The 24,429-nt window shown below is 34.5% G+C and overlaps 1 protein-coding gene across 11 annotated transcripts in view; it reads right to left on the bottom strand.

The window, feature by feature from the left end:
* VPS13B (vacuolar protein sorting 13 homolog B) overlaps window positions 1-24,429 on the bottom strand; it is a 1,326,809-nt gene that overhangs the window by 587,825 nt on the left and 714,555 nt on the right. For 10 of the 11 annotated variants that reach the window (XM_074200569.1, XM_074200570.1, XM_074200573.1 and 7 more), the window contains one exon: window positions 21,253-21,400. In XM_074200569.1, the coding sequence (XP_074056670.1) occupies window positions 21,253-21,400 (148 nt within the window). The remainder of the gene's footprint in view (window positions 1-21,252; window positions 21,401-24,429) is intronic. The other variant, XM_074200568.1, reaches the window with a different exon arrangement.

The following is a 24,429-nucleotide window of genomic DNA, read 5'->3' as shown; positions in this document are numbered from 1 at the left end:
CCAGGTCGATTCTGGGCTTAAGGGGTGGTATGGGGACTCAGGGCCTCTTGGCCCCAGGGCCAGGGATCTGTCTGCTGCGCCACTCAGATACCCTACAGCAGAGTCAGAGTGAAAGGAGAGAGAAAATATAGGAGAAATACCAAAGGAGGGAGTTGCAATCAGCAATGGCAATGTTGGAAAAATATGGAAGTAACTTTTGCCATGGACTTATCATAAAGAATGTGATCCACCCGCGACAGAGTTGTTGGTGTTGGAACAAAGACTGAAGCACATTTTTTATTATTATTATTTTTTTGGGGGGGGGATGCAGGGCAAATGGGGCTGGGTGGCCTGGCTGGGGCCGCATAGCAGGGTGATCCTTGGGTGTCTGAGGCCAGAGTGGGACCCGGGTGCTCCTGGCTCAAGGGCCAGTGCTCCATCCATCACCCAGCCACCCCTACTATTATTACTATTTTATTTTATTTGGGGTCTTTTTTTCCCCTTTTTTTTTTTGGTTTCTGCAGGGCAGTGGGGTTCGGGTGGCTTGCATATCACATGGCTGGGCGATTGTTGGGTGTACAGGGCCAGATGTGGGCTCGGGTGCTCATGGCTCCAGGGTTGGTGCTCCGTCCATTGCGCCACCTGGCCATACCTACAATTATTACTATTATTTTTTTAATTTTAATTTTTTTCTCTCCCCTTTACTTTATAGCTGAAGCAAGTCTATATTTATGGGGGGGAAGGGGGTATCTCGTTTACTCTTAAACAAGAATATTTTACCAATGTAAAAATAACATTAATTGTACAAATTGAGAATAAATATTAAATTAAAAAAACTAAAAAAAATCCAATGAGGCAATTCTCCAGCCCAAGGTAACCTGGAAAATAGTGGGACAGTTCTGTTTCATGGGGTTGGAGGGGCAGTAGCCCACAGGAGCAAAAGAGCTTCAGCCTTCTGGGAACAGCGCCAGCTCCTTGTGAGAAATCAAGTCATAATAATTCAATACCAAAAGAATGAAAACCTAGAAGAAAATCTGAAATATCTCACTGAAAAAATGACTGATCTGGAAAACAGATCCAGAAAAGGTAATGTAAAAATTATTGGGCTACCTGAAAGTCATGATCATGAAAAGAGCCTTGACCTAATTTTTAAAGAATTTCTACAGGAAAATTGCCAATATCCTAGAAGCAGAGGGCAAAATAGGAATTGAGAGAATCCACCAATCTCCGTTGGAGATTCAGAAAAAAACAACCCCCAGGAATATTATAACCAAGTTTCAGAACTCCCAAGTCAAAGGGAAAATATTACAAGTAGCCATAAGAAAACAATTCAAATATCATGGAGCTACAGTCAGGATTACCAAGGACTTAGTAGCACCCACATTAAGGGCTCATAGGGCTTGTAATATAATATTCCAGAAGGCAAAAAAGCTTGGAATGCAACCTAGAATCAACTACCCAGCAAAACTGAACATCCTCTTCCAGGGAAAAAGATGGAATTTCAGTGAAACAGGGGAATTTCAGATGTTCCTGTTGAAATGACCAGAGTTGAACAGAAAGTTTGATCTTCAAGTATGGTACTCAGGAAAAGCATAGAGAGAGTGGCTAAGTAGGGTAAATTATGAGGGATTTAATGATGATGAACTGTGTGTGTTCCTGCATGGAAATATGATATTGATAATACTCATATGAACTTTCTCATTTATTTTATTTTTATTTATTTATTTATTTTTGCGAGGCAGTAGGGTTAAGTGGCTTGCCCAAGGCCACACAGCTAGGTCATTATTAAGTGTGTGAGGCCAGATTTTGAACTCAGGTACTCCTGACTCCAGGGCCGGTGCTCTATCCACTGGGCCACCTAGCTGCCCCTGACCTTTCTCATTTAATAGAGTAGTTAGAAAGATCTTTTATATCTGAGGCACAGGAGAGAGTTGAATTTGAAGATATAATATATTGTAAAAACAGAGTCAATGGCTGAAAGGGAAATATACTGGGAGTAAGAGAATGGAAAGGTAGAAAAGGCTAAGATATTTCATATAAAAGATATTTCATGTTGCTTTTGCAAGGTACAGAAGGGGGCCATGTGAGGGAGAATGAGGGAGCCTACATTCTCATTGGAAATGGCTCAGAGACACATCAATAGGGTATAGACACCTAGAAGAAACAGGAGAGGGGAGGGGGATGTGGGTGATAGAGGAGAGGGTAGATCATAGGAGAGGATAGTCAGATATAACACATTTTCTTTTTTACTTTTTGCAAGGTGGTCAGAGTGAGTGGCCCGTCCACAAACAAGGGACTGGGTGGTTGCTGGTTCTCTGGGATGGGATGTAGGCTTGGGGCCTCTTTGCCTGAGGGTTGGTGCTCTGTCTGTTGTCACAGCACATTTTTGAAGAGGGACAGAGTGAACAGAGAGAGAGAAAATATAATAGATGGTAGTGGGGGAGGAATTGATGTAGGTAATTACAATCAGCAACAGCAACTGTGTAAAAATATGGAAGTAACTTCTATGTTGGACTTATGATAAAGAATGTGATCCACCCAAGACAAAGCTGATGGTATCAGAACACAGAATGAAACAAATTTTTTTCTCTTTCTTTCACTTTATTTCTCATGAGATTTTATATTTTTGTGGGGGAGGGGGTATTGTTTACTCTTAAACAAGAATATTTTAGTAATGTGTAAATAAATTAATGAAAAAATATCTTCCGATTTATTGGGACTGCTGGCAATCAAGATGAGAAAAGGGAAAAACAAAATAATTCCTAGTGCTCCTCTAGTGGAGCTGCCTATGCTACAGGGACAAGAACCGAGCTGGTGAGACTGGAAGCTACTATGATTATTTCTCTTCTTGAGTTCAGTTGATAGGGATGATTGCTTCAATAAATGAACTGATTCCCCTGGGGAAAAAACCCAGAGATAGGATCCTTTCAAACATATACACAAACATGTCAATATCACAAAGGGCTTAGAGGGCAAGTGAGAGAAGTTTTGGTATGATTAGAATGGAGGACTTCATGTAATAAAGTGAAACTTTTCCTTTTCCCCAGACTGAATAAATTATATGCCCAAATTATATCATATACTTATGTCTATGACTGTATTTGCTTATTCATCAAGAGGAGATTCCACATGAGGGGTGCTGGATGTCTTCTTCCATGATATTTGGAGACAGTTTAGATTTTAACTTTCCACTGCTATGATTACTAGAAGCCATAAGTTCTGGCAATTGGTAAAAAATTTAGGCTGATGGAATATTGTAGACTTTTAGGAGCTTCTACCATACTTAATCTGGAGAACTGTGGTGGATGGCTCCTGTGCTGATGAAAAATCACACTCCCTTGAAGACTTAATTCAATGTCATGTTGTCTCCCTGTCATGTCTTTAAGTCTTGAATTCTGCAGGAGGCTTTTTCCATCTTTATATGCTGTACTAAGGAGATAACCTTCCACTTTCTCTGTTTATGTCTCTGTATAAATAGCTTGAAAATTTTTATCTATCTTAAAATGGGAATCACTTGAGGACAATGACTGTTTTCTCCTCATTCTTTATACCCTTAATACTTAGAATGATGTATGAGTAGTTAATAAATGCTGTTTATCCAATCCCTATACAATTACATATTATAATTTGAACAAGCATTCTTCATCTATTTTCATTTTTGTTTGTGGGTGGTTTGTTTTGAGGGATGATTAGGTTAACTAACCTCTTCTGAATGATTCTGCTATTAAGAAAGAAATGTAGTACTGCAGAACTTGATGCTATTAGCACAATGCAATATGAAACAGGAACTTTACAATTCACAGGGATTGGAATTCATGTACAGAACATCCTCCATGACAGTATTAAACTCCTTTATTGAATATATATTTCCCTGTTCTATGCCTTGCCAAATACAATCAAGATTGCTTTCTCTGTTAGTATTACAAGGAATTTGGGATAATTTTAACATTCATGTGAGAGACATAATGTTGGAAAATAGTTTTTAATCTGGTGTTTTGTTCTACTGTGTGAAACACTCCTTTTTAGTGAACAATATGTACTGCAGAACTTAGGAATGATGAATATGATGAATTCAGAGAAACACAAATTCAGAGAAAGAAGAGATTTCCATGAACTGATGCAAAGTGAAATGAGCAGGAACAGAAGTACAATAAACAAAATAGGTAGAATTATAAAATACAAGGTACTATAAAGAGAAAGTCATCTCCTGAATAAGAGGATTCTCAGGCTGAAGGAAGAGAATGTTCAGAAGCAGTCATCACTATTAAGTCTCTTGCAAATATTGCAAATATTTTTCTTTTAAGACTGTCTTAAATAGGGGAGGCTAGGTGGTGAAGTAGATACAGGACCTGCCTTGGAGTCAGGGGTACCTGAGTTCAAATCCGGCCTCAGACACTTAATAATTATCTAGCTGTGTGGCCTTGGGAAATCCACTTAACCCCATTGCCTTGCCAAAAAAAAAAAAAAAAAAAAAGACTGTCTTAAAGTCCAGAAAATACAGAAAATCAATTTAAACTCAAGGTTCTAGAATCCAAATCCAATTACTGTGCTTCAAGGAAAACAAACAAATAAAAGCAAAAATCCATGAAGTTCAAATGAATAAAATCTAAATCAATCAACAATAAGGTTAAGAATTATTGTTGCTGTTACTCCAAGACTTCATTAGTTTCAGAACTTTCTGGGGGTAGAAATGCCAGTGGCTTACTGGATTCTGAACTAAACAACTAATCTCAGGTTACATATTTTAGTAAGTATCTATTGAAAAAATTAAACCCAGGTCTCCTAGTCTTTAAACTTGGCCCAGAAAATGTCCTTAGATTACCTCTTAATATAAAGAATATTATTCAAGACTGAAATACATAAATAGATCTGTGATTTCATCATGAAATATTCTCTCCAAAGATAGTAGATTGCAATCTAAATATCCTTGCCCATTTTACTCAATATATAGCAAATTGTCTTTCCTTTATCCTAACATTTTAAGGATCTAAGTAGAGCACATGAGATATATGCTATTTTTCTTTTTTTCTTATATATTTACCATCATTGTTGTTTTGATTGTACACATATCTGATGACTCCCTCCATTACAATTCTAACTGCAGCCTACTTATATCCCACCGTGACTTTTTTTTTTCCTTTTTATATGGTAATGGGGTTAAGTGGCTTGGCCAAGGCCACACAGCTAGATAATTATTAAGTGTCTGAGGCCGTATTTGAACTCAGGTACTTCTTACTCCAGGGTGGTACTTTATCCACTGCGCCACCTAGCTGCCTCTTACCATGGCATTTTTACATTCATAGTTAAATAAAATTTATTTAAAATTTTTCAGGAATGGTATTCCCATAACTCATGGCTATACAACATCTCTGGTAGGATGAAGGCATTAAAAAGTCAGGTCTTCGATTTTATGTAGAAATTTCAGGGCACTGAAATAACTTTGCCCTTTTGTAAAGGAAATCTAGCACGCCCTATTCTTCCTAATTCTGAGTTCAACTCACTGTCTATTTGGATATGTATGTCCAAAGTATATATGATAAAAGGTTGAGTTCTGTAGGTATTGCATACAATTACCAATTATGGTCTGGAAAATAGCCAGTCTTCATCCTATTGGGTTTTCCTATGTTTATGTCTTGGCCAAATAACATTGAGAGATTAATAGATATCATTGAGGAAGTTCTTCAGTGTTCAGGGGCTTGATGAAACCAGCACAATGACATTCATCAACAAAAATATCCAGAGGATGTCATGTCTAAGCAGAATTTCATAATAATTATTTACTTCATTCAGTATTATCAATTCAGGATTTATTTACTTTATATAATCCAATTTTAATTTTAACAAAACTGGTAAGAAAAATTTTACTAAGATTATCAATAAACTGTAAAGAACTTTTTATTAAAAAATTACATAGAATTATATTTATTCTTCTGTAGAAACTTTATCCCCAAAAGGAAAAATTATGCATGTATGCATGTGTATGTGTATATATATATATATATATATATATATATATATATATATATATCAGACATCAGAAAAATCTTCCTTTAGTTCCTTCTTCCTATAAGCAACTAAAAAGTTTGATTGAACATATATATTCAGAAGTCATTCTTTGCCACAGAAGAGGAAAGCTTTTAAAAATCATTTCTTGTTCTATATATATATATATATATATATATATATATATATATATATATGTATATATATATGTATGTATTAGGTTTTTGCAAGGCAATGGGGTTAAGTGATTGATTTGCCCAAGGCCACACAGCTAGGTAATTATTAAGTGTCTGAGGTCAAATTTGAACTCAGGTACTCCTGACTCCAGGGTCGGTGCTCTATCCACTGTAGCAACTAGCTGCCCTTGAACTATATTTTTGAAGCTTTCTTTAAAAAAAAAAGGAAGCAAAACTAATTTTTCCAACAAAAAAATTTTGATTCTAAAACTAAAATTAAATGTTATCACAAATACTCTAAACTTAAGTCATTTGTAAAAAAAAAGATTTAAAAAGTTTGTAGTTTTTCCAGAACAAAAACCTTTTCTACTTGTAATGTAAATAATGAACTTTTATTCACATTAGGAAATGGTACACAAGAGAAATTTTCTACCATGTTTCCAAAACAAAAATACATGAAATAATGAATTCCTTACTGGGTAGAGGAACTATGTGGCACGGTGAATAAGTAGAGTGATGAAGTTAAGTGTCAGGAAGACTTCAAATTAAGTCTTAGAAATAGACAGGACTAAGTATATACTGTTTTATCTTGAGTTTCCTCAACTATAAAATGGAGATAATAACAAAGTTACCTTGCAAGGATATTGTGAGAACTGAAGGAGACAATATTTAGCATGTAGCACAATGTCTGGCCCCATAATAGCTGCTCTATGAGTGTTTGCTCTTCCTTCTTGCCCCTTGATAGATAAAAGTACCAATAGTGGTAGAACATAATTGTGTCTCTATTATTTTTTCATGTGTGAAAAAGAAATGAATAGAAGAGAATGATTCAATAATAGTAAAACCCAATTAATTTATGGAAGGCAAAGTCAACACCACTTTCATGGGATGTTAATTAAGAAATGTCAAGCATAGAGACTGGAGAAGGGAAAAATATGAGGGACTTAATGATGATGAACTGCATGTATTCCTGCATAGAAAAATGACACTGATAATGCTCATATGAACCTTCTCAGTTAATAGAGCAGGTAGAAGGAGCTTTTATAGATGAAGCACAGGAGAAAGCTGAATTTGAAGATAAAATACGGTGTAAAAATGGAGTCAATAGAAAAAAGGGAAATGTAATGGGAGAAAGAAAAAGGAGAGGGGGAATAGGCCAAGATATTTCATATAATAAGATTTTTCTTTTTTACAATGAGCTATTGCAATGATATGGAAGGGGGGAGGCAAGGGGGAATGAGGGAACCTTTGCTCTCATCAAAGGTGGCTAGGAGAGGAAACAGCAAATATACTCAATGGGGTATAGACATCTGGAGTAAGAAGGAAAGGGGAGCAGGGGGGGAGGGGTGGGGATGTGAATAAAGGAGGAGAGGATGGACCATAGGGGGACAGTGGTCAGATATAACGCATTTTCTTTTTTACTTCTTGCAAGGGGCTGGGATTGGATGGCCTGTCCGGGACCATAGGGCCGGGTAGATTCTGGGCCTAAGGGGTGGTATGGGGGCTCAGGGCCTCTTGGCCCCAGAGCCAGGGATCTGTCTCCTGCACCATTCAGCTACCCTGCAGCAGAGTCAGAGTGAAAGGAGAGAGAAAATATAGTACATGGTAGTGGAGAAATAAGAAAGGAGGGAGTTGCAATCAGCAATGGCAACGTTGGAAAAATATGGAAGTAACTTTTGCCATGGACTTATCATAAAGAATGTGATCCACATGCAACAGAGTTGATGGTGTTGGAACAAAGACTGAAGCACATTTTTTATTATTATTATTTTTTGGGGGGGATGCAGGGCAAATGGGGCTGGGTGGCCTGCCTGGGGCCGCATAGCAGGGTGATCCTTGGGTGTCTGAGGCCGGATTTGGAACCGGGTGCTCCTGGCTCAAAGGACAGTGCTCTATCTGCCACCCAGCTGCCCCTACTATTATTACTATTTTATTGTATTTTGGGTCTTTTTCTTTCTTTTTTTTTGGTTTGTGCAGGGCAGTGGGGTTGGGGTGGCTTGCATTTCACACAGCTGAGTGATTGTTGGGTGTACTGGGCTGAATTTGGGCTCAGGGGCTCCTGGCTCCAGGGCTGTTGCTCCATCCACTGCGCCACCTGGCCATACCTACAATTATTACTATTATTTTCTCTCCTTTACTTTATCACTCAAGCGAGTCTATACTTTTTTTGGGGAGGGGGTATTTTGTTTACTCTCAAACAAGAATATTTTATTAATGTATATAAAAACATTATTTGTACAAAATGAGAATAAATAAATTTTAAATTAAAAAAATGAAATGTCAGTAGCAGACTTTGTGGTAGAAAAAAGCAATGAAATCTAACAAATTTTCAACTGATATAAAATTCCATTTTGTTTCTGAGGTAAAGGACTACTGAGATTGCAGTTCCTTTATGACAGTGACAGAGATATGCCCAAAAAGAATAAAGGCCTGCAAGTCAGGGAAATTGTCTCTGTGTTAATTAAATAACTGTCGTTATTAAATACATGTGTGACTGGAGCAATTAATTTGATTTTATGACTCTGTGGTCAATCAAATACAAAAATGAAATGGCAGAACTATGATGATCACTAATGTCCCTTCAAAGTCCATAATTATATGAGTCTACAATGGGAGAAAAGAGAGGATGGGAAAAAGGATTACACTGGAAGAAGAATTCAGAAAATTATCTCATACAAATAGAATGTTCAAGGGAAAGAATAAAACAGACAAGAGTATGGGGGAAGCTGGTGACACCTGAAACTGATTTTTATCTGATCAAGTCAAAAAAGAAGAAACACACACACACAGATACAAATTGAAACAAATTTCATCAAGAGGTTAAAGGACAGAAAGGGTTTATAAAGAGGGAAAAGAAACACCGATTAGGGTAGGGATTAGTTAGAAGTGAAATAAACTTACAGGATAGAAAACAGAGAAGGAAAAGTATAAGAGAAAAGTATGAAAGAAAATACACAATTAGTAATCATAATTGTGAATGTGAATCAGATGAACTCACCCATAAAGCAGAAGGACAGTAAAATGGATAGGAAATGAGAATCTAATGATATGCTGTTAAAAAAAACAAACTTGAAACAGAAAGACAAACAGAATTAAAATAAAGGGTTGAAGCAGAATGCATTACAGGAAAATTTAGTAATGACAATCTGAGACAAAGAACAAAACAAACCTAAGTGAAAGATTAACAAGGAATTAAATTTTGCTAAAATACATCACACTTAATATTAAAACTAAACATATGCATTAAATGGCAAATGAGTTAGAAGAAAACAAACAATAAAACAAAAAGTCAAAGAAATCAATATATATCCTTCTCAGACCTAGAGAAGGATGTCTAAATAAAAAAGAAATGAAGAAACTGAATAGAATTTTATACAAGTTAAATAGGATTAGAATGTAAAGGATACTTTTTTTGGCACTGTCACAAAAAACTGACCATGTATTACATCATAAATGCTTCATAAACAAACTCAGAAAAATTAGACCGGTTAAATACAACTTTTACCCACGAGACAATAGAAGTTGCATTCAACTAAAAAAAGTCTTCAAAACAAAGACTGAAAATTAATAATAACTAGGTAGATAATAAATCACTGAAACAATAATTTCAATGAATATGATGACAATATGAAGAGATAATACACCCAAATTTCTGAGATGTGGTCAAAGAAACATTTAAGGGAAAATTTACCTCTCTAAACATTTATCAAAAAAAAAAACAACATAAATCAACAAACTGGCAATGCAACTTAAAAACATTCCTAGAAAACTAATAAATAATTTTAAAATTCCAACTAAACACCATAATAGGAATACTGAAAAATCAAAAACAAGACTGACAAAACTGAAAGAAAACCAATAAAACCAGTTTTTTAAAGAAAAATAAACTAGATAAGCCATTATTTTATTTTGTTTAAAAAAAGAAAATCAAATTGCCATTAACAAAAATGAAAAAAGTAAATTAAAAACTAATGAACAAATTATTTGGTTATATTTTCCCACTTTTATGCCAATAAAACTCAATATAAATGAATAAAATTTACAATTTAAATTATAAACTGAACAAAAATGAAATTTCAAAGAAAAACCCCAGGACAAGATAAATTTACAAACAAATTCTATTAAAAATTTAAAGTACATATTGACTTTGTACTTGAAGTAACAATATAAAAATGACTTTTATAACTAAAAGATGGAGAGTCAAAATAGAGACATAAAACTATAGATGAATGTACCCAATAAGTATTTATGCAAAATTAAATAATGTATCACCACTATGACCAAGCTGGATTTACACCAGAAATAGAGTTGGTTCAATATTAGGGAACTAACAAATGAAATTGACCATTATTAACAATAGCAACCAAAAGCTCCCCCCCGCATCTTACAACTCTGGTCATCTGCCTGTATGGTAAATTTATAATAATGATCAATTAAAATTTCGCCAGAGGTGTCTGGATCAATACTAGATCAAAATATCTTCTTATATATTGATAGGAGATGATGTGAGAAGAACTAGGCTACACTGCTTTTATCTACTCTGCCATCTTTGCTGGTCTCCCCTCTCATAGGTTTCCTTTTCAAGAGTAAATAACCTTTAATGCCCCTTTGAGTTCTAATGGTATATTACTGTATATTTTCATTACTTTTGTTGGATTCTAAGTCTTGGTTATCCAGAGGAGGGAAATGGAAAATATCAACTTCTACTTTCACTCTGCTATTCTCTTCTGTTTTATGGGTGAGTTCATGTCATTCACATTTACAACTTTTACCACTAATTTTAATCCACTCTTTTTCTTCTCTCTGTTCATTGTATTTTCTTTAAAGACTTGCTTTTTTATTCTGCCTAATACTGCCCCCTCATGATAAATAGGCAGGGGGAACTAAGAAACCCAAAATAATGAATGAGATGGATCATATCATCTTTGAATATCTGATGAGATGACTGGCTAATAAAAACAATACTGCTATCATGGAATAATGAAAAAAAGTATTGAATTTTACTGAAAAGAACTGAATTCAAGTCTTAGATCTATCACTTCCTTACTCTGTAACTATGTTAAGCCCTCATATCATTTGTTGTATGTAAAATTAGCGATATTTGTACTACCTCTTTTGATCAGTAAATTATGTAAACCCTAAAGTACTACTATTTAGTGTGAGTTATTTATTAAGTACTCCTTTGTAAAAAAAAAAAACACAGAGACAGGATAATTTATAAATGTATTTTAAGAGGAAAATTAAAATTTTAATGAACTCAGTGTTTCAGAAAGCATTTATTAAGTATCTACTTAAGCATAGGCACTGTGCTTAGTGATACAAAGAGAAGCCAAAACACATTTCTGCCCTCAAGAAGCTCACAACATATAAGATTTTTAATATTCCTAAATAGCTATTTCAATGTCTTACTTGTGTGGCTAGTTAACACTGCAATTGTGTTTTTGTTTGTCTTGACTTTTTGAAGAATAGATTTTAGAATTCTTTCTGTGCATAATTTTAAGGACTTTTGAATTTCCTGTGAAGAACTGAGGGTTTATTTTAAAAAAAATTTATCATTAGTATTTATCATTTTATATTTTTGGCAAAAATGCAAATAGGCTTTTAGTCTTGGTAGGAAAAGAGAAGGAAAGAGGGGGAAAAACAAAATATCTTCCCTAAAGAAGATGAATAAAGGTACTATGGACACCTGGTAAAGATAGATACATATGTGAGAAATCATTCTATACTTGTAAGCTGTCATTAATGAAGTTACATTAATGAAGTATTATTTACTTCTCTTGCTGAAAAATAGGAATAGAATGTTATCACTTCATACTGAAAAAGGATATTGCTTAAGTGTTATTCCTTCTGTGTAAAAACTTGAGTAGATACAGACTCATCATTTTATTATCATCAATTCAACTTTGCAATTAGGGAATAGTTCAAGAGAGATAATATATGTGATATTTAATATAATTTCATTTATGTTCAGATCTTTACTTTTCAGAATCAGGAGAATAGCATCTTTAAAAAGTTCAAATTGCAATGCTGGCATTCCACCCCTATATGGGAATACAGACTTATATAATAGTTTAAAATAAACAACCATTGTTTAACGTGTTCATCATTATTTTCCTAACTCATTTCTTAATCTTCAACTGCATATCTTATGATCAAAGCAAACAATAGAAGGGGAGAAGCCAAGAGCTAACTAAAAATAAGAATAAAAAGGAAGTTTAGACTTGATGTCAGGAAAAACTTACTCAGTATTAGAGTCATGACAAAGTACACCAAGCTACTCTAGTAGGCTTCATTGGAGACCTTCAAACAATTGATCATGACCACCAGCTGATTACCTTACAATAGGGGTTCCCTTTCAGAAAGGTAGGAACATCTGAATGAAATCAAACAAATCTAATTACTATTAAATGAAATTAGAAAAGTAGATAAGATAAAATTCCATATTGAGTATTTCATTTTTTAATCTTGAAAAAAATAGGAAGTGGGGTGACTCCTTTAGATCTTTGTTTCATAAATAGCATTTCAACATTATTAAAAGGACAAATGCCTAAGTAAATTCAGTTGCTAAATGACAGAAAAGTCTTTGGAATAGATAATCAGAAGATATGGCTACCAACTTTGACTCTGGGAAAGGCATTTAACCTCTCTATGTCAAAGTTTCCTAATGGATAAGTAAAAAATGAAAGATTTAAATTAGGTAACCTGTAATTCCAGCACTATAATTCTATGATTCTTATTCGCCTTAAGTTCTAGTTTAGATAAAGTCAAAACCTTCTTCAGCATTTATGTTTGACTTTTTAATGTTTTAGCTTTAAACTTGTTTAAACTCTTAATCTCATCTACAAAAAGAGAGAGAGCTGAAATAGATGACTTTTGTATTTGCTCTCATGTGATCTCCCTCAACAATCTACTATAAATTTTCTCTCCAGTACTCCTTAGATTTCTCCTTCTCTATTTAACTTCAATCACAGTATATCTGTAAGCCTTTTTAAACTTATGACCTTTATGTCATCTTTGATCATTTTCTTTCCTTCTACTCCCTCTATCTAGTCAGGTGACAATTTATTCTGATTTTATCTATTTATAATTTCTTACATCCCTTCCCTTCTCTCTGCCTATACAGTCACTATATAGTTCTATATATTCACTATACAGTTCAGAACTTCAATGCTTCTACCCTGCACCACTGTAATAGTTTTCTAACTGACCTCCCAACATCAAACTTTTAGCTTGCCAATCCCCCAGAGATGCTGAAAAAAAAATCTTTCTAACATCCAGAATCAATTCTGTTACTTCTTTGCTCTTTCTAACCTCCACTGGCTTCCTAGTCTCCATGACACCTGGTGCTTAAGGCTCTCCCTTGCAGGAATCCCACTTATTGCTCCCTTTCATGGAATCTAATTAACTAAACTCCTAACCACCACTTTTACTTATTCCCTTATCACTTAGCTTTGCACACTGGTCCCAGAAATGTTCCTTGCCTAAGACACATTCCTTTTTCATCTCCATCTCTCAGAATCATTGTCTGTCTTCATAACTCAGCTTTATAGCTTAGCTGATATTCTTTTATGAAGCCTGTAGGTACTCCCTAGTTGACAGTGCTCTCTCCTTTTTAAATTTTCCTTGTATTGTACTTATCAAATGGATACATGACTAAGCTATTAGAATCCTAAATTGACAACCAAAAAAAACTATAATCCCTATCACAACCCCCAATAAACTAAAATAATCAAAATGACTGAAAGTCATCTCATTTCACTACCATCTCTAAGTCCAACCTACCCTTCAAAGTTTAATTAAAATATTCCTTTTCTAAAAGTTTCCTTGATAAAAATAATCATTTTATCTTGATATCACTTTTTAACACTCAAACTCTTATACTACTTATCATAGATGGTCTTTGATTACAGTTTTGAGATTACAAACAAGTGTTATTTTTCCCCCGCTGGACTGCCCCTATTTGACAACATGGACATGGTTTTGAGCTTGGTAAACTTCACACAACAATAATACCAAAAACCTGCATATAGTCAATAGATTCCTTACTAGTTTTAAATTTAATTCTCAAAAACTTTATTGATGAACAAAAAAAAAAACCCCAAAAACTTAGGTGTTTTGCTTTCTTGGTTTTCCAACAACGAAAACTAGTATTTCTTCTCACATTCTTCTGACTTTTTATTTTTGGTTTCTAAAAGCCATTGGCATTTAAATAACATGGCAGTGAGATATGTGAAATATAACACTTCCTTGAAAGATACAGAATAGAAACTTGCAGCACTTTAAGAAACAGGCTGTTGTAACATATACAAGTATGCATGTAAAGTCTTCACCCCCATTATTAAATATTTTCCCCAAGAGTCCACAAATAAAATACTTAACAAATTCAAAACATAGGGTGACCAGATGTCTGGGGTTACAGGGGTTTTCCCCATTTTAAGGAATGACTGTCAAAAATCATCTTCAAAATCCCCTGGAAGATTATTTGGAAATTTGTGATTATATATATTAGTTTCAGTATAATTGTGAAACAAGCTTCTTGCTGATCTGGCCCACCAGCGTCTCTGGCCCACCCTTGTCCCAGAAATAGAATGCTCTGTTGTCAACACATCCCCAAGTCAGCAAACATGTGTTACCCAGTCAGCCCACTGCTTAACAGTGTTTAATTGGGAGTATTTAAAATCTGCTCCTGGAAAAATAGCTAAGAAACAAAATCAAGACTATTTCAGTAACATTAATAGCCCTAGTCTTCATGAACAACAGAAACTACAAGACACTGGTAAAATGAACATAAGAACAAACACAACACCTGAAAGTATCTTAAAAACATAATTTATGAACCCAGGACCATAAGCCTGAAAACTTAACTGAACCTTGTGTTCACAAAAAAAGAAGAATTAGTAAATTCAGTTAGGGACTTCTGAGCACTTTTATTATTCAGTTTAATAATTATTTTATTTCAAACTAAGATATTGTTCCCTGTAAATTGTAAAAGAACATCAATTTGGTTTTTCAGCTACATACATATTTCACCAGGACATTTTGAAGGACAGACCCACATTCAATTACTTTTATATGACAACTATAAACTGAATATGAAAAGCAGATTGATGTAGCAAATGGAGAAATATTCTCCAAGTCAGGAAGATCTGTGCTTGAATCCTGCTTCTCTGACTTTGGGCAAGGCACTTATAACTCAGTGCCTTTGACATTCCTAACATGGTAAATCATAGGGCTGAAGTTTGTTTATATTTGTAGAAAGATTTTCTTCATTTTCTTCTTCTTCATGAGTTTTCCCTAACAGTACAAATCACAGGTCTATGTAACATCCTTGAAAATAGAAATACAAATAGGAATCTCAAAGTACCTTTTTTTTATTTCACTTTGCTTTACTGTATTTCGCATATTGCATTCTTTTACAATTTGAAGACTTGTGTATTCTTCCAATAACATGTAACCATATCATGTCTCCATGTGAAATTTTTCTAATTCTTGCAATATTTCAAATATTTTCATTATTGTTATTTATGTTATGATGATCTGTGAACAGTGATCTTTGATGTTACGATTGTTTTGGGATACCATGATCCACACCAATATAAGACAGTCAACCTAACCAAAAAATGTTTTGTGTTTTGACTGCTCTATCAATTACTGGCTGTTCCCCTATCTCTCACCCCCTCCTCAGGTCCCCTTTGTGGAAGGTGAAAGATTAAATGATTGAGGAAACAAAGCAATTGCCTAAGAAATCGGGGACCAGAAGCCTTTCTCAACTTTGGTACTACTAGACACTGAATAGGGGAGAAAAGAGACTTCTATATAATAAAAACAATTAAGAAAAAGAAAGCAATTAGGTTACATTAGGTAATCTGATTTCGAATTGTAGGAAAAAATTGACGATTTTACAGGTTGGGAGAGGAAGCATAAATAAGTTCAGTTCTCTAAAATCAGAAGAAAGAGGTGTCCTACTCCCCCCGCCCCAAAAGGGGACATGAAAACATAACTGACTGATCTGTGTGAAGTTAGTTTTTAGAGAAGACATAAAGGTTGATTGAGATGTACAACTTTGAGAAAATAACTAGGGTATAACTGGGTATGACTGACTGGTTAGTATGAACCCAGTCCTTAGTTAAGGGTCACTAAACTGCAAAAAAAAGGTGGTACAGGGCAAGATTCAAACAAAAAATAAGGCTTTCTCCCAATTACCACAATTGAATAAAGGTTTCTCAAGAGTTAGAAGATGGACTAAAGCCATAACTGAATAGAAAGGGAATTAAGTCACAAGATGGAATCAGTATAATTCATTAAATTCCCACAATTACCTACTTCCTGTCCAAAATGCCTCAATTCCCTCACTTACCCTGAGACATAATAATATTGAAATTAAGTCAAATTAAAAACTCTACTATGGCTTCTAAGCATTTAAGTGAAAGGCAGAGTCAAATCAATGCGGCAAACTTCACTGTTGTCTTATTTTAAGAAATTACCTTTGCCATTCCAACCTTTAGCAATCACTATCTGATCAATCAGCTGCCAATGCTGAGAAAAGTAAAAGAAGATTATGACTTGCTGAAGTTTCAGGGCATGGCAAATATTTTTTATCAATAAAGTATATTTTGATTAAGTTAAGCCATTTTTAGACATAATACAATTATTGTACACTTAATAGATTACAATAAAGTATTAAATATAACTTTTATTTTCACTTAAAAACCAAAAAATTAGTTTTTTCTTTATTATAATGGCTGGAACTAAATCCACAATATCTTCAAGGTATGCCTGTACTTTGTATTCTTCTTATTCTAAAATCAAAATTCTGTTTCTGTTTTATCATCTCAACTAGATTGAAGATTCTTTTGTGACATAATTTGTGCCATCTTAATATCTCTAATAAAGTGTAGAAAGTGAATTTTTGAACTACATGAATTCTTGTTCAATGCTGCATGACTTATGACTTTGTATGTTACAACATCACAAAATCCATCAACACTTAAGCACCTACTACATGCCAAACACAGTTCCAATTTCTGAGAAATACAAAAAGAGGCAGTCTTTGCCCTAAAACTGTCCTTCCCCTAAAGAAGTTTACAATATAATGGAGGAGACAATATGAAAATAAATATATATAAAAGAAGCTACTCAACAGTAATGCTAGCTGGTTCTAACATATCTCTGCTTCCCTTTTATAAGAACATAAAAGATGAATTCTTTCAAAATGCGCAAGCTGAAAAGTACATATGAAAGTATGTATTTCATCATGGGGCTAGCTCAGGAGCAGGAGAAAGAAGAGAAATCTATTCAATGAAAGGAATGGGTAAGCCCTACTCTGCTTTACTTTCATTTGTTTTCTTAACTTTATTCCGTTAAATGATATATTTGCCCTTTTAATATTATTACTGCTGTACCCCTGTTGATCAACCTTACATTATGTTCTTTGGGTCATTATGTTCTTTAGTTTGCAGCATAAGGACAAAAGTGGGAGCCACAAAGGGAAGAGGAATCTTTTACTGATACAAGGCAGTCCACTGTCAGAGAATCATGTCATCTTTTAGGGGCATAAACACAAGCCATTTCATAAATACTCTTATAAGTACAATATTATTATGAATTTGTGCTCTATTTTATAAATATACCAAACAGATACAAATCAATGGTTCACTTATTTATTCTCTCTTTAGTCTTTCTGCTCCTTATAGAATTAAAGCTAGCAAGTTTTTCCTTCTAATCTCTATATTAATGCCTTCTGGGATGTTTCCTCATTGCATTATTTCTTTTCTGTTGGGCCTTATTCTTTTATTTTTAAATAATTTTTAACATTTTTTTTGCTTTTTTGAATTACATGTTATGAAAGTTTTCCAACATTCGATCACTTTCATATTTGTAAGTTACACATTTTTCTACCAATTTCCCTTCAGCACCCACTTCCCCACACAGTGGCAAAGAATCTATTGAGGGGTGTGTGTGTGTGTGTGTGTGTGTGTGTGTGTGTGTGTGTGTGTACACACACACACATATATGGATAGCTAGGTAGTACAGTAGATAGAGCACTGGCCCTGGAGTCAGGAGGTCCTGACTTCAAGTCTGGCCTCAGACACTTAGTAATTACCTAGCTGTGTGACCTTGGGCAAGTCACTTGACCCTACTGTCTTACAAAACCACCCTCCCCCAAAATAGAATTGCATATATAATTTGTGTTTAACACGTTTATATTTTAGTCATTCATAACTGATCAACTCAAAATGTTGTTGTTAATTTGTACAATGTTCTCTTGGTTCTGCTCCCATCACTCAGCATGGATTTATGTAATTCTTTCCAGGCTTCTCTATGGTCCAACTATTCATGGCTTCTTATAGAGCAATAGTATCCCATAACATTCATATACCTTTTTCATCTGTTCCCCAATTGATGGGCATCCCCTCAATTTCTAACTCTTTGCCACTACAAATAGAGCTGCTATAAATATTTTTGAATATGTGGGATTTTTCCCATTTTTTAAAATTTCTTTTGGATATAGGCCTACTAATGTTATTGCTGGGGCATAGAGTATGATCAGTTTTATTTGTTGTGACATTCTCAAAAATGGTTATCCATTAGAGGGGTTATGAGAAGCATTGCCCCACATTGGAAATTTCCCTGTGACCCAAATCCTGTACTTCATTTCAACCTCTTGCCTTCCCCATAAGATCATTTTCTTTCCCTTTTGCATGGCAATTTTCATTCCAGGTCCATCACCTCTAACCCATATGTATGCTGGCCATCTCAGGAGCTTCAATTTCCTTTTTTCCAAGACAGGTTGTTGTCAACTGAAGCATAATGCTCTCTCAGAACAAGTGGTCTCCTTGTGCACTGACAGTCCCCCCAACTCCCATTACAAAATATACCTCTTCCCCTTTAGGACTGCCATTTTATTGGAACTCCCCTCATCTCTTTGAATTAAGATCTAATCCTTTCTTTTCTGTTTTTTGAGCTCTCCCTTTCTCTCCTCATCAGTTGTCCTACAACCACTCCATTCTACTTCTTTAGAGATTTTAAGAGTTAGTCCTTCTACCCAGGCACTTGATTATGGTACATCATATATTATCCTCTATCACCATGCTACTTTTATGGACCCTCTCATTCTGTAATTCTGTCTCACAAAATAAAATGATTGATTAGGGGTAGGTGGGGTAGTCCTTGGTGTTTTCCATTATCAGTTTTCTTATTTTTTGAATTCTGTCTTAATATCCTTGGTTCTCTAAAGTCCATTATTTCTTATATAACAACAGTAATCAATAACATTCATATATCTTAACTCATTCAGCTATTCTACAATTGGTGGGCATCCCCTCAATTTACAATAATAAGAGTTGCTACCATATTTTTGAACAAGCAAGATTTTTCCTGCTTTTATGCTCTCTTTGGTATATATACACCTAATAGTGGTAGTGCTAGATCAAAGGGTAGATGTATTGTCAGAATGATAGAATTAGTTCATAACTCCATCAACAGTTCATTAGCATCTCAGTTTTCATACATCTTTTCCCACATTGTTCATTTTCCTTTTTTTGTCATCTTAGCAAATCTGGCAGGTGTGAGATGGAAACTCAGAATTGTTTTAATTTACATTTCTCTAATTAAAATTGATTTGGAGTATTTTTTCAGCCCTATGATATCCCTTGCCATTTATAAATTGGAAAATGACTTAGAATCTCATAAATTTGATTCAATGGGTTTGCTAACTTAGGGACTTTTTTTTTTTAGGTTTTTGCAAGGCAAATGGGGTTAAGTGGTTTGCCCAAGGCCACACAGCTAGGTAATTATTAAGTGTCTGAGACCGGATTTGAACCCAGGTACTCCTGACTCCAAGGCTGGTGCTTTATCTACTATGCCACCTAGCTGCCCCTAACTTAGGGACTTCTGGGGGCAGAAAAGCAGCGAAAAATCAAGGGCGGAATGACAGCCGAAAATCTTAATCCATAATGTACTCACTTCTTCTGTAAGTCTGGAAAGGGCACAGATCAAGTCAGGGACTTGTGCTTTGGGAACTGACTGAAGGAAGCAAAATTCAATCCCTGATTCTAATCCCCACCTCTCATTTGGATGCACAGATTTTGAGGTCTACTGCCAACAAGGCAGTGTAGGAGGGGAAGAGATGGCAGCATCAACAAAAAAACTCTATATGGTTTCAAAGCAAAAATTATAGGTTGGTTTATGTAACCTTCTAGAGTGTGGAGGCTGGTGGGATAGATAGTGAGATAATTATGGACTAATGTGCTCTACTATTAATTAATAAGGCTATTAATTTGTTGGGTTTCTTCCTTTCTTGTTACATGGAAACACCTGCAACTTCTGTATCTTTAGTGAGTAAGTTCTCTTTTAGAGGTTTTGAGAATAAGTAAGAATTGGAAAAAAATGTCTAGACTTCCATTTCAATAGTCACATGATAGAAATTATTATATTATATACCCTTAGTATATAATTATACTAATCATAATCATAATGAAAAACAGGGTTAGGCATAGATTTCTATTAGTAGTTTTACTGTTTCATTTATTGAACACATTTTATTTTCAACATAATGATAAATAGAAGAGGCAACAATACATAATGTAGATGCAGTAAATCTCAGAGTACAGAAGACCTGAGTTCAAATCCCACCTTTGACACCTAATGGCAGTGTAACTACAGACAAATCAATGAACCTCTCAAGGTCCTAAGCAAAACCCCCACATGAAAAGGTGATTTGTAGACTTTTAAGTAAGTTCCCTCACTGGGAGTCCCCTTCACCAATAAAACCACAAATAAGAACCAAAACAAATAAAAAGGTATTTTAAGGATATTTTCATTGCACCAACCCTACAGAGGTTAAGAAATCAAATAATTTAAAAGAAAAGTAGTCTTATCACAAAAGGTCAAAAGGAAACTGGAAACTATGATGTAAAATGAAATAAGGTGATATTTAATTACAGAAATGGCAATTTAAATAAATCTTTCTGGAAGAACATTTAAGTCTAAAAGGTGTCTCCCTATATTTGCACAGCTGATCATTTGAAGAGAGAGTCTGTATATATGCATGCGTGTGTGGTTTTCAAGAATTCATTTAAAGAGGAGAACATACCTGTTACCGTTTTTGTTTTGACAGGGCTGCTGGCATACTCAGAGGCCTGATTTGACTGCTGCTTTGCCAAGGGCATGCTTCCAACTGACACCTCATCCTCTTTCTTTCTGGTAACTGGCATAACATGAGGAACAGTTCCCATGGCCTGCTGGAAAGAGGAAAAATGAAACACTGAGCTGTGACTATTCCCTAAGCAGTGAGCAATATACATGGCATCAGCAGGAAAGACTCTTCAAGAAGTGAAAGTCTGAGACTTTTTTAATTAATTTAAATCTTAGAGGAAACTAACTTTAAATTAAAGAACCTGAGGTAGATTTTTGAAATACAAAGCTCCTTCAGAGAATTTTTAAAACCTAAAAATAAACTCCAAAAATCTACTTTTTAAATTTTATCTTAATTCCTCTAATTGTTCTAAATCTGTAGCTAAATGTCTGGGAGGTTTTTGGGGGGATAAAAACTTTTAGACAATATCATTCAAGTCATATAAAGTAATCACCAAAACACAGAAAGATAAAATTAAGCTTAAAAGAATATTTATTCCAAGAAGCTATCGTATTTTTTGTTCTTTTATCCAATAATCTCAGAAAGTTTTAATGTATGTTTTTTGTTGAACTAACTAAAATATCATTATCATTATCATTATTATTGTTATTATTTGCACTTTAGTCTGTATTCTGACTCCATCAGCTCTGTTTTTAGGATGGATAGTATTTTTTATCATAATGCCATCAGAGAAATTGCTTCAATATTTTTTCCCCACAGTTGCTATTGTTAGCTGTATTTCCCTCCATCTTATTCCCCCCTCCCAGCTCCATTTACTCTATTTTCTTTTTCCTTTCACCCTGTCCCTCAAAAGTATATTATATCTGACTACGTTCTTCCACAATTCACCCACCTCTTCTATCACCTACACCCCTCCTCCCCTACCAGTACCCTTTCTCCCATCCCTTTTCTCTCCTTTTTCCTCTAGAGTAAGATAGATTTCTATCCCCATTAAGTATGTATGTTATTTCCTCTCTGAGCCATTTCTGATGAGAGTAAAGGCTCACTCATTACCCTTCTCCTTCCCTCTCTTCCACTCCATTGCAAAAGCTTTTTCTTGCCTCCAAGAAGCTATAGTGTTGTATAAGATAACATTTTCTCGAAAAAGTATACTCTAAATGAATGGATTAATAGGAAATTATTAGGGAAAAGGCTGCTAATATGTGAACCACAAAAATCTTTCAGATGTCTGAAAAAATTATTCATTGTTTATAAATAAGTTTAGTTCATCAGTTATATTATATTGAAAATATCAAGAATATCATAGTTAAGACAAAGCTGGAAAAAATTATGCTCATATATTGAATATATGAGTGCTGAAGTGGACAATAAAGCAGCTGTTTCATCTCTCCTCAATGAAATGAAGCCTGATGTTACTGATGACGCCCAATGCAATCTTGTCAGGTTTCTGGCCAAAAAAAAAAAAGTTGTAGTTATAACTTTGCCTTAGGATGAAAGATCATTGTTGAATTGGGTGGAAAATGATTATCAAAATCTTGGCTTACAGCCACAAAATGTAGAGGAAATTGCAGCTTGGAAAATAACAGATGATAAGAATACTACAGCTGTATCAAATGATGAATTTGGTTGGGTTAGGTCAAATTGGACTGCCCCGAAATATTATCATTAATAAAAATCAAAACTTCACAAATAAAACTATAGATCATACCCTAATAGCTATTAGGGAATGGAATATTTAAATTTTTGTTAGGCATTTGATTGATAGTAAATATAGCTATGAATCAAATTAAAAGCTTTTATTACTGATCAAGGGTATGTTATGTTAGATTGCATTACAACAAAGGGGAGTGAACTTGAACAGCACAGATGGTGTAACAATTTAAGCTATGGAAAGTGAAATGAAGGAAATTTCATGAAAAATTAAAAATAAAGAAAAAAAGAAAATTCCTATACTTGATTTCACAAAAAATGTTTCTCAGGACTTTGCCATTTTAGTTGATTTTATTTCATTTATAAACTATCTTCCAGTAGAAACAAAGTTACAAAATCTTCCCAGATAATATAAAGAACACAGATTTGAAAAGAGAACCTCAAGAGAAGATCTGTTCCCATACTTAAGAAGTTGCTCTTTTAAGAACAAAAAAAAAATGGGATAAGGTCAGCACCTATAGTAAGAGAAGCCCCATGAAGTTCTTCATTAAGCAAAGTAAAACTCACTGTGAACAATTGAATTTATCTTGCTTTTTGTTACTTGATTTCATTCTTCCTTTATCATTGATGGGCAATCTATTCACCTGCCAAATAGATTTTTAAGAGTAAAAGAGCTGGGGGAATCAAATTTTTGAGGGGCAGTTAAGTCCTGAGCACTCCCATTAAATTTGGTGACATTGGCTTTTTCAGAAGGATAGATTTTATGGCACAAACAATTCTTGAGTTTTGTTTAGTTGAGAGCAATGAACAGATCTACAACCAGACTCAGACTACCAGCAAGAATTTAAAAATTTTGAACACAACTGCTATTTCCAGATTTATTATTTCTTCACTGGTGGAAGTTCAAGATTACTGGTTAAGTGTAACCACAAGACCTAGAAGTGGAGGCCATTTCTAAAATATCCAAATCCTAAGATTGTGAACCATTTCTGACTAAGGTCAATTACGAGTGAAACTATCCCTCTAATATTCAAAACACTGATGTGGTTGCTTTGAAAGAAACCATAGGATGTAGAAAAAGCAATGAAATATCTATATTCTACTTTTAATATGTATTCTTAGGCTTCAGGGGGTCTGAGATGACAGAATGAAAATTATTGTAGGGCATTCAGGACCCCCCAGAACTTCCTTTTCCAGTCCACAACCCATCTTATCCATATAGCAAATGCTATTCTTTATCAACATGAAAAGAGGAAAGGGATCACACTAGTGGATTCGCTAGTGAGTATTCAAAATAGTCGATTTTTAGATACTAAAATCAACAATTCCAAGAGAATCTATTATGTTAGAAAAGATGAAATGAAAAGTTATTTTCTTCATTGAATTGCAATTGCCCAGGAAACAAAGGCCAAGTCACAAACCTACTGAACATAACTCTCCAAATTGCTATTAATAGAGACCAATGGGAATGGAATGAATCATTCACAAATGAATGATTGCCAAGTTAACAAATATTACTGAGAC

This window comes from Macrotis lagotis, chromosome X (assembly GCF_037893015.1).
Source record: "Macrotis lagotis isolate mMagLag1 chromosome X, bilby.v1.9.chrom.fasta, whole genome shotgun sequence".
NCBI lineage: Eukaryota > Metazoa > Chordata > Mammalia > Peramelemorphia > Peramelidae > Macrotis > Macrotis lagotis.
Note: the sequence above shows the minus strand (reverse complement) of the source record. Positions and strands in the feature narration are given on the sequence as shown.